Source organism: Caloenas nicobarica, chromosome 2 (assembly GCF_036013445.1).
Source record: "Caloenas nicobarica isolate bCalNic1 chromosome 2, bCalNic1.hap1, whole genome shotgun sequence".
Classification (NCBI taxonomy): domain Eukaryota; kingdom Metazoa; phylum Chordata; class Aves; order Columbiformes; family Columbidae; genus Caloenas; species Caloenas nicobarica.
In genome coordinates, this window is record NC_088246.1 from 31788807 (window position 1) to 31801232 (window position 12426).

The window sequence follows — 12426 nt, forward strand, 5'->3', positions numbered from 1 at the left end:
CATGTGGCATTAATGACACTCATTTCACCCAATGCTTCTGATCCTACCTATTGAGCCAGAAAACATGACAGAATTAATTTGGTCTGGTTACACTGCGCAGAGACTTTCCAATCTACTCATATTTTCTCCTTTTCAACAGTCTGAGTAAAATAAAAGTCATGTACACCTTCAGCTGTTGCCCACATGAATTGTTGCATTAGTCTGGCAGCAATATTCAAATAATGAGAATTTCATCCAAAAATACACTTTAAAACTTTGGCCACATGCCAGAATAGATTTTTCAGTCTTACAACATCTCAATAAGTAAATACGTATTTAAAGTTATATTGTAAAGTACTTCAAAGTTAGTTTTTAATACTTGGACCAGAAAAGCAAACAATGATTTTAAAACTTTGAATAAACCACACAGCATAGAAAAAAAATAAAGCCACTTAATTCTGCTTCAAGTGAGCATTCAAGCAGAGTACATCATTTGCAGCATCCCCAGCAGAGATGGAGCACAACAGCAAAGCAGGAGTTAACAGTTCAACATGACTGCCCACAATGAGTCTTTTACAGAAATATACAACTAATAAATTGTCATTTGGTAGTGTTGGTTTATTCCCTGACAGCATGCAGTGCATTTGCTGAAGTGCAAATGATGCTCTTTACAGCCCAATTTACAGTTCAAATTTACAATTTTATTCAGAGCTATCAGCATCTCTTGAAATAGTTTAAAACTCATCTACCATTTAAAAATATCTCACTAGATGCTTTTTACTGTAACTTACAGGAGTTACCTACCGAAATGAGGACAACTGGATATAAGAGAGGAATATTTGATTTTTCCAACATATCCACTACTTGCTGGGTTTCTTGAATGGCACGCTTTTTATCCTAAATGAAAATAAATCTTTATAATTACTGAAAACATCAATGATTTCATAAAATCTGATATTTACCAGAAAAAGATACACCACTTTTTTTGTTTGGGGGGTTTTTATTTGGTTGGTTGGTTTTAAAATATTTGTAATGCTTTTGTCTGGTAAAGTTATAGCTGTTTGAAAAAAATAATGAGATTAATTATATTACACTTAAGAAAGATAGATGATAGATAGATAGACAGACAGACAGACAGATAGATAGATAGAAAGAAAGAAAGAAAGAAAGAAAGAAAGAACGAACGAACAAACGAACGAACATTCTTAGGGTCTTGACTGGTCTCAGATATGATTTATCTCAAACCTTTTTGTTCCCATCCAGGGACTCAAATACAGAAATACAGACTGGCATGTATGTATCCAAAATGGGAAACACTAATTTAGACCATGGTAGAAATTCACAGTTAGATGACTACACATATGACATCCTTCTTCTTGAGACAATTCACTTCAATACAATATCTATGAAAGGACATTTTAAACTATTTTCAGTTGCATCCCTCTTGTTCAAGAACTCATGGCTGGTTTAACAACATACTGACGGAAGCACAGAACCAGGAGAGAAAGAATGAAACAGTATCGCAAAGGTCTAGTTTGGTGCACATCAGAAACACCAAACATCAGAATGGATACACCAAGAGGATAGAAATAATCTTATTACTTAAATATGTAATTATTATTTACCATTACTAAGAAGTTTAAGTGCAAAACTAGAAGCATGCATCCTCAGTACTTACATTTACGCAAACAAAATTGTAGCACTGTCCTGAAATGACGTTTTGCAGATGGCTATTGTTTTTGCTTAGAGATACTGATATAGCTTCAATCTGATCAGAAAAAAAAAGAACAACATTACTATGTCACGAATTTGACTTCACCCTTAGCTACCTGCTAAATTTTCCACCATTATGGCAGTTTGGTCATTCAAATGATTTAAAACTGGCAGTTGTTACTTCCACTATGAGAATGAAAAATTGCACAATTTTTCAGGTGACAACAGTGAAACACAGAGTCCAACACCCTGCAGTTTTCTGCAAGTTTTTGCTGAACCGTACTGGCACGAAAAGCCACTCCAGAAACCACCCTGGAACTAGCGGACACCAGCGCTGCTCCCAGGGCAGGATGTTCAGCTGTTACAGAGATGAAAACACTGTTCATAGGATCAAGACAATCTCATGATTTTAGGCCTCTAATTCTGAGAAAATCTCTATAATGTTCCTATACACATTTACATTGTCTCCATGCAACTAACAAAATCAATGGAGTATGTATGATGGACCAGGTGCACAGGTATTCTCTAAGATTCTGCATATGACAAGACTCATTTAGAATGTCTCCTGAAAAGCATTTCCTCAATGAATACTTTAAAATACTGTCTTAAGCACAGACATACTTATTTTGCAAACTTTAACTGTAACACCAGCTAAGAAATGATCTTATACTAATTAAAATTAAAAGTAGATTCTGCTACATTATCCTCTTCAGGATTGCCTTAAGTAAAACACCAAACCAGACAGTGGAGAGGGAATTTGTTCCCTAAGAGAAGATAACAATTTGAAATAAAGTAAAAAAGCCGAAAATAAGTTCAAAAAAAAAATCTTCATGTTGCTTCTATTAAACCAGCAAACCTCACTGTTCCATTGCTCAAATGAGCTTTATTTCTGCCCAGGAGACATTATACATAGCAGCAAACAACAGAACCAGTACACTGCTGTGTTCCCCTGAAATGTCACTTAACCCACAACCCAACAAAAGGACCAAATACAACATTTTAAAAGGCTTTGTGCTGTTATCTAAAGCTGTATTTCTTTATTTCTGTAATACTCATGGAGCTAACTTGTTGGCAAAGGAAGGTGGTTTGAAACCCAGAGGTTGATATTTATGCATTAAAGACTTTAGAAACATTTTGGGCTGAAGATTTGATAATGCAGCCTCAAATAGTCGACAAAACTTTTAAGAGATTAACAAAAAACCAAAACCAAACAAACAACCAGAAAAAAAAAGTGCAATACTCCTGGGCTCTTCTGTTTGAACTTCTGCAGAAGTAAAATCAGAAATCCTCGGTACCTTCACAACCTTGCACATACATAGATGAACAGGAGCATATCACACGCCAGAGTCTTTTCAGAAGGTAAATGGAACATGATTCAAGGGAGAAGGCCTACTTTCCTACTTTTTTTTTTTGAGATATTACAATACATGATGCTTAAGTATTCCTTAACATTTAAAAATTAATTTCATGCATCAGAGTTTCGATTTAACTTGAACAATTTGATAAAGCAGTACATTGAGCCTTTGTTTTACAGCTATATTATCCAGCAAAAATTAAATCAGATTTCTCCCTTGGAAAAGTAAGCACAGCTGCCCAACGAGAAGTGTCAATACATTATCAATTAACTAAAATTAATTCTTATTCTAGTTTGCATGTTATTATCCCATGCAAAAGTATTTTAAATTAAAATTAATATTAATCAAAGTGGTCATCTAATTGGGATAGCAAAAATTACCTAAAAACACCACCTTAGTACAAAGCATTTGTCACATGATCTTGCAGTGTTTAAATAGAAAAAAAGTATATGGACTTTTTAAATAACTTCTGGTCATTGTAGCAATTGATATTCAGGTAGTGTAAAGAGGCAGAGATGGTAAGTTTTTAAGAACATAAAGATAGGAATAATAAATATGTTTTCTTCAATGTTTTTCTACTTATCAGATGTCCTATGCTGAAGTTTCAACTTTATTCAACATGTGCTTTAATAAAATCAAACAATAATACCTGGACACCGGGAAACTGTACAAGCTGGTTGAATTCTATCAACATTGAAAAGTCACAATTAATACCAATCCAGCAGAGAGACACTGCAACGATTAAGAAATTAGTGAATTTCTACTAGTGAAACACTAGTTCATTTCCTAATCAAAAACAACCAAATACTTTTATATACTGCTTGTGGATATTTATCCAGTCACAAAAAGAACACACGACTTCATCCAGATCTTTCCATTTCATTTGACAGGAGCCCCTGGTCACTGAATAAGCAGAAGTACATAATTTCCAGTCACCTTCAACCCCCACTTAGTTTGCTTGCTTCAAAAGAAAAGGCTAAATAAGAAAGACTCAACTGATGTCCTTCACAGTAAGATACCTTCTGTAAAACACTTATTTATTAGTTATATAGCTTACGTTATCACTGGTTAAAATACCTACTCTGAAAGTACTTTGCAAGTAATAACTTTTGCCTTGTTTTTTTCTTTGTTTTGTTGTTTGGTTAGTTTTGGGGTTTTGGTTTTGGAAAAGCTTTAATTTTTATTTTCTTTATCTCAGTTTAATTTTTAGGTCTGTTTTCCCATTATTGGCATTATCACGTTATTGGAGTCTCTCTTGGAAATCCCCCTAACAAAATTTCTTTTGAATTCTTCTGTAAGGATTAAGGACACACCTAGAAGTTAACAAATATCTTAAAAGTAAGTATGGCTGCTACTAAGAACTAGAGTGTCAAAACTATCTAAAATTGTAAAATATTAACCATAATTAGTTTAAATTTCAGATAATATGTACTCTACAGAATGATCCCCAATTAGTGTCTTATTTACATCAAGTACCCTCCAATTAGCCCTTTGAAAAGGCCCAGCTTCCAGTATGGTACATTTAACATGCTTAAAATAATTATCACATGTTGTACACAAAGTTACTGTGCTTCACTTGAGAATGCCAGATAGATTTTTTCTAAGGTGCTTCAAATTTATAAGCTCTGTATATTAGTAAGCTTAAAAATTAACTCTTGGAGATTTTACTGTTTAGAAACAAGATACTGAATACATATATATTACTTTTTATAGATTTTCAATCTAAGGGTTCATAAAATGAATGACTAGGGATTCTTCAAGGAAGATGGGGATCTTGATGGAGTTCTTTGGCAGGTGTCACTTTGGAGGAATGTTTTGAAAGTGTTGAATTGAAATGTAACAATCAACATCATTATGAGGAAGGACAACATGGATCAAAAAAGAGAAGAATGGTGCTAGAAATCACCAACTATATAAACTGATTTAATAGAACCATCAAAAAATTCAGTCACCTATCAGTAGGAATCCCTTCATTTTATGGCCTCATTACACATTGTTTTATTCTAATACACCATAGGTTTAAGTGCCTGACCAACCCAACAGTTAACTGGTTACACAATGTAAATTTGGCCATATGTTGAAAATTTTAAAGTTTTGGTGCCAGTCTGATTTGAGGTTACTAAGTTTGGAGTCACAGTGTTGGCTGATGGAACACCATGCATTCTTTGACTTTTCTTACTGGCTTGGAAGAGTTTCTCATGGTATAATTAAAGTGATCACATAATATCTAGATAAGCTAATGCTTAAAGAAGTACTTGTTTTTCTAATATGGGTAAGAGATGTCTTCCTAGTAATTGCAGAAAAGTTTAAATGGAGAGAAAGAAGGAAAACTAACAATGGATCTTGTATCAGTGAAACAGAAACACACTTCTGCTCCATTGTACAAGCCACTCAGACAAGAAAAGATCTTATTCAATTCTGCTAATGTTTTGCACTTTTAAATGCAGATATGTAATACATATAAAGCATGATTTTCCACACTAAAGACAATTCTTTCCAAACAAAGTCTATAAGTATAATGTCAAATGACATTTCTAGATATAAAATAGCAATAGTTTGCTACAGAAGAACATTCTAATATTAACCAAGCACACAATGCAGAAGACCGGCAGACATCAATAAAACCTTATCAGAAGTAACATCATGGGAATCAGGAAACCTTTATTTTTGAACAGCTATTCCCCATCTGTTTCTCCGGGGAGCAGAAAGAAATTATATCATCACATAAGATATAATTAAGACCAGTCAAGATTTAAGCAATTGCCAAATGTTAATCACCTTTGGGAAAATGAAAATATGTGATAGTTCTATTAGTAGGAATAATGAAAAAGGAAAAGAGAGTTAAATGCTAGTAGAAAATTTCATCAATATCCTACAGCAAAGGCTTCAATGAGCATTCACTATGAGTGAAATGCACCTCTATCTCTGCAAAAAGGCTGATAAATTTGACTTTGCATTTGCAGCTCTGCAGAAATACAACATACTCTTTAATTGGTTCAGACTTAAACTCAGACTTCAAAGTAACAAAAGCATTTCCTCTGTAACATATTTGTAACATTTTAGGCTTACTGAATTCGTAAAATCTAAAGAAAATGGCCTCTCTGTTGTCTGGATCCAATTTCTCCTCTAATCTAATATATACATTTTAAGAGAATCTGTAAAATCCCCCCCCACCAGCATAATTGGGCAGAAGATGTTCCTCTCTTGGTAAGTTCCACACCTGGTGTTAATTCCTTGTAATAAATACTGCGGTGACACAGGAGGTCTCAGTTTCTGTACTCACATTATTTAGACCATTCCTTCCAGGTTGTGACAACGAGAAACATTACATTAATCATACAGTTTACAGCCATTGAGTTGTACTTACTTTTGTTTGGCTTTTCAGAGATTCCTGAAGGAGAAAACCTACTTGGGCAGCAGCTTCCTTCACATCAGTAATAACACAAACTTGTTGTGATAGGTTGTCTGTGATCAAGAAACAAACCCTTAGTATTTCATACAAATATAAATCAATCAAAATTACTAATCTGAGAAACATTACCTTCAATTCACATACTGCTGTCTCCTGGCAGAATCTTTTCAACAGCTGTAAATTTAATTCTAAGACGACTTATTTCAAGGCACAGTTAATATAACTACATAATTTATATAATTTATATCTCAAATATAAAATTAATACTATATTTTATATTCTTTTGTACAATGTGAAAACATCACATAAGGCTTAGACCTTGAAGCCTACTTAAATAAGGCTGAGAAGGTATTCGTTCGGGTCTACATTACTGACACTAGACAACAGCCAAAGAAATAACTTTTTGAAAACTTCACACCACTTACCACTTCAACAGATCACTAAATGCAAGGTCAGCAATATTGAGAAAAGCAAAAAAACCAAAGAGAGAGCATAAATCCTCTTCCCAACAATTTATACTACATAATAGCAAAAAAAAAAAAAAAGTAAAAGATACTGTTCAGGGAGACGGCAGCTAGAACTGTTCACCTCAATATCAAAAAGTTGCAGAGTCAGAGACAAAGACTTTGGCATGGGGAACTTCTTAGGTCTTTTGTTGGTATGGGAAAAAAATATATAATATTTTGTTGATACCAAGAACAATAGTTTCAAGTTATTGCCTGATCTGCTCCATAAAGCAAATATTTTTGAAAATTAAGATTTTTCTCTTGCTGTTGATTACAGTTTCAAGATATAGTGAGCATTTTCCTTTCTTTAAGCAAACAAATAAAAATAATCAAAGTCTAGAACTCCCACTTCTAATTCAGGATTTTATCTGTTAGATGTTGAATCAATATGCAGACCAAAACATAAGATTTCCAATGTCTTTGGGGCAGTTATTCCACAAGCAGCTAGAAATTTCATATATGTAAAGTCTAACTATATTTAAAGCAGACTTCAATGAAACTTCAGGGACAAAAATATACCAAACACCACCACAAAATAAATGAGTAGTGAAAGACATAAAAGAAATTATAAAAATATGGCATAAATGCTCTTCAAACAAGTCTGAATATAAAGATACATATTTGTTGCATGTGGAAAGTTGATTTTTTTTAATTACATAGCACAGAATAAGTTTAATCAGATGCATTACTTAAGTAAACATCTCACTTGCTATTGTAAATTCAAAGACTTCTTTACAAAGATAGACATATAGACTCAAAAATTAATTTTAAAGCTGCCACAGAGTTCATATCATTGGAAAGTGACTCGTGAAATTTAAACAGTATTTTGTGAACAGGAAAAAGTGAATTAACCTTTGAAGATCTCAGAAGATAACTACAATGATTTTATGAATCACGGGCATTTATTATGTCAATATTTATAATGCGACAATGAAAACAGTGGTAACAACTGGCTTTGTATTAAGTTAGCAAGAATGGGGATGGGGGAGGAAAGAGAGAGAACAATAAACGTCTGCTTATAAACCATCACCACCAGATGAAAGTGAGGATTAAAAAAATTCATGGCCAGTTCTCACCCGACTGGAAATCACAGGATACCACAACTGTGGGAGAAATTATCTTCCCATAGATTCACCGGGCAAAAAAAGATACTGAACAAGCATCAAAGTTGGCTTCTACTTAATACAGACTAACTTTACAGTGTAAAAAATGGGTCAATGGGAAACCATATTGATTTAATTTCTTGCCAGCAGAAAGAAACCCGTGGGTAGATTGAAATCAGAGAACAAGAGTCACTTGAATTTAGTACTATACATGGAATGCAGATACAAGATAGTCATACAAAATAAATAAGACCGGCATATCAGATTTCAAGAACCCAGATTCTATGGAACTAAGTAATTTAACAAAGAAAGTCAAATTGGAGCTGTTACAAAAATCCACATGTGGAAGAAGGCTGTGGAATCCAAAAAGGCACCATAACTTATGCTCAGACAGTTCTTTTTAAAAATATGTCAGTTATCAACAGCAAGTGTCTGAAGTAACCTCACAGGAGGCTGCCCAGAGACTGCAACTATAAAAGCTCATCTCATTCTTCTCCCCAGCCCCCTTAAACCTCTAACTTCTTGTAACTTCATTGAGAAAGGAGAGAAGATCACCAAAAAAGTGACTAAGATTTGCAGGTTAAATTTAATAGAGAAGAAAGCAAAAACTGAATGAAGTGTGAAAAAGATGTATTTTTCATCTGGAGGAGGAACGTAATGTTATAGGTGGAAAGTCTATTAATAAAGTATGAAAAACTAAATTAATGATAATACACACATTGAAAAGATGCTGCATGATTTTAAATGATCAGAATAAAGTCTGGGAAATCATAATTTATAAAATAATCATAACAAAGCAACAGTGCTGTTCTAGCAGTTTAGGCCTGGTGCCATGCTAGTTTGCTATATGACTTCCAGTCAGCTCCAAGTTAAGACAGAGCAAGCTCACATCTCCTTGTGAAAGACCACGTAGCCATTACTTCAGATAAATACAAAAACGTAACATAGGAGCTCTAAGTCTTCAGGTTTGCAGACATACAGTAGTTAGAGATGTTCTTGCCCTTGCAAGTAAACATGTTAAGCTCTGCCTCGTCGGTGGGTTACATTCGTTCCTGGTTCACCCACTGGACCCAACAGGTTGTTGAGGAAAATCCATAGAAAAGAGAGAACCCAATTTCAATTATGATCCCAACTGTTTAAGTGGCCAAAAAGATCTATATGTTAATTTAGACAGTCTGCACCCTTGCTTTCCTGTGGGAAGGCAGGCTGAGCAGAGCCTTTGACCCCGCCACTGCCCGTGTCCCGCTTCCCACAAGCTGATGGATCTCTGTCACTCAGCGTGATGATGCTGAACCCTGTGAGCGCAGCTGGAGCCCTGGCTTGTGACCCCCAAGGATCTCACGGGTTCTTGCTGACCACCAGTAAAGCTAACTGCCTGCAGCATTTCATTCCTGGTTTTCAGAAGTCTGCTAGGTGAATCCAACGGTCATTCTGCAAAACCATGTCATAGTCATGTCACAAAGAAGTTTAATAGTCAGCTAATAATTTTTTTTTTTTTTCATCAGAGTGCTGGATAATGCAGGCTGGAACAGACCTCAGGAAGTCTCTAGTCCAAACTCCTGCTCAAAGCAGGATCACCCATGCGGTCTGGCCTGGTTGCTCAGCCACTTAATCCCTTGGCTCTTGAAAATCTTTGAGGATGGAGACTCCACAACCTCTCCAGGCAACCTGTTCACTGCTTGGTTGTCCTCATGGTGAAAGAGTTTTTCCTTTTATTGGGTGGTAACTTCCTTTGGTTCAGTTTTTGCCTATTACCTCTTGTCCTCCCACCATGCATCACTGTTCCACTTTTCTTCCCTACTTCTATGCCATACCTTCCTCTTCATCTGCCCAAGCTTTTCTTTTTCTCTTTTTTCCCTCACTATAATATTACCTATCAAAATTTGTCTCTTGCTTTGGCTTCCCCTTCCTCTACTTAAACTTATTATTTCCCTTAAAACTTCTTCTTCCCAATACACATCTCCCCTTTACTCTCAGCTTCTTTCCAGCTGTACCTGATTATAGTGTAACTCTCCCCATACTGTATCACATTTAATATCCACTCAGGACATATTTTTTGCATAAAATTAAAAATAGTTAAAACTTTATACCACAAAATTCTGTTCAGTTAAACATTAAATTTCTCTATCAGGAAAGAGGTAAGAATTTTCTTCATTAAAGGTAAATTTAATACAGGATTTCAGAATTTGTTCCATTAAAACTCCTTCTTTCTCCAGCAGAAAACTTCATTTTCAATTCTGCTGTGCCCTTCTTTGATATCCTGAAAGCCTGAGATCACATTATTATTCAGTAACACCTGTTACAGTCTTTATCCTAGGATCTCACCAAAAATTATAAATTAAAATGTGTGCATGTTTATGGAACTACCTCAGTAAAATAATGTATTAAGTGTACTCTAACAAATTACTTAAAAGCACGCCACAAACAAGCAGCAATCAAAATAATACGCTTGAATAAAGATCATAAATATCATATCCTAGGGAATTAACACCATAAGAATAGAAAGGCATCTGAATGGCAAATAGATTTTAGCCTAAAGATGTACATTTTCTCTCTTAATTCCACATATCTGTCTATACATACACTTGTTTTTGTAAATATATGTTCATACTATGCCATTCTTGGTCTGTCATTACAATTCCTACTATTTTGGACTCGCATTCAAAATACTTCTGAAGTTCGTATTGGATTCAAAATGGTAAATTAATTTATCAGAATTTAATTTTCAGTTTCTACACAGCAACGGCTTGACTGCTCTGGAAACTTAGTATGGTTCTCCTTGACATTTTTACTACCTCACTAGAGATGTTTCTACCACTGTAAACACAAGAATAATGAAATAAGTACTGCCAAGCATTTAATTCATTCATGCTCAACAGAATGAGCCAAAATTGTTATTCTTATAACATAGGTAACCGAAAATACCTACCAATTTTTTGTTTATTCATTCCACACTTCTCTGTAGCCACAAAAACCAAAAGTCAAATTTGACACTGCCCCTACCAATATTAGCATGTAAGAAAGAGAGGAAGATTTTGTGGTAGAAGCCAAGGAAGAGGGTTGTTTTCATCTGAGAGTAGCTATTCCGAGGAGAACCTCCCCACCAGCCAGTCTATGTCTTTGCCTCAGAGCAGAGAACAGCCACTGGTTAATGAGTGTGCCCATGAAAATGCAGCCCACCTTACAACCATTTTATTTTCTTTTTTTTTTTTTTAATAAACATGGATCCTTCATATAACACAAAAATATAGAACGTAACTCCCAAGAGCCATTAACAGTTTGAAGGCATTATGATATTTTTCTTGGCATTTGCAAAACATGATTGTATCTACATCAGTTGATACTCATTTAGCCAAATGCGAAGGCTAAATATCCAACCTGCAAGTGCATGCACTTGTGAAAAAGTCGCTGCAGAAAAAAGGCCCTAAGAAAAGAAAACAGGGGAGGTGAGAGAGTCAAACTCTAAGCTACAATCTTCTACTGAGAAGCACCACTTAAAGTCTGCATGTTGGAACTAGAGTTCAAAGATACCTACCCCGAGGGCAGGAGTCCTAATGGAAATTTTTTAGGATGTTTTGGATTAGCCTGATCTTAACAACATTTCTAGATGAGTCACCCTCATTGTAAAATGATGTTTTCTTACTTCAAGACTATTAAAAATAGCGTGTGCCACCTTGTCTGCATACTCTACAAGTTCATACCTGCTAAAGAAAAGCATTAAATTTACTGTTTATAAAACAAATTATATTAGGACTCAGACTTTCAAAATACAGGTGTAAAAGAGACTTGAGGAAGTAAGCAAATTAATAAGACATGTTTTAAGAAAACAGTCTCAAAGACAAATAACTCATTAGCCTATTTACATTAGTGAAGTGTTTCTTTTTATTGCCTTGAATATGAATGCTACATATAAATATAAATATCTACAGTACAAAAATGTATGCATGCATGTATGTTTTTCTTACTTCCACCTGAGTCAAGTTTAGCAAGCTGAAATTTGTCAGTTATTATGTCTCATTAGGCCAGCAGGTAAAAATCTAGCTGTGCTTCTGTGAAACACTTGGGACTTGTTACATAGGTAGAATTACCTTTGTAATACAGCAGACTATAGAAATAGTCTCATAATTAGAATCTAATTATGAATTGTACTTTTTCAGACATAATTTAATTGCCAAACATATATTACCATAATGTTTTTTCTTATATTTAATTTGATTAGTTACAGAATTATTAGTTAAGACATGGACAATAGACAGAAATTTAAGAGTACCTCAAAAATAAACAGGACAGCAAAATAACATGTCAGACTGAACCACAAGGGACATGTTCCTTGGCAGAACTGTCTATAGGCACAAATG

General features: G+C 34.6%; 1 protein-coding gene across 4 annotated transcripts in view; it reads right to left on the reverse strand.

Moving 5' to 3' along the window:
• The window catches only part of CRPPA (CDP-L-ribitol pyrophosphorylase A), a 123826-nt gene that overhangs the window by 60096 nt on the left and 51304 nt on the right, over positions 1–12426 (reverse strand). For all 4 annotated transcript variants that reach the window (XM_065628542.1, XM_065628541.1, XM_065628544.1 and 1 more), the window contains exons 6-8: positions 6415–6512; positions 1658–1747; positions 784–876 (exon numbers count right to left, since the gene is read on the reverse strand). In XM_065628542.1, the coding sequence (XP_065484614.1) occupies positions 784–876; positions 1658–1747; positions 6415–6512 (281 nt within the window). The remainder of the gene's footprint in view (positions 1–783; positions 877–1657; positions 1748–6414; positions 6513–12426) is intronic.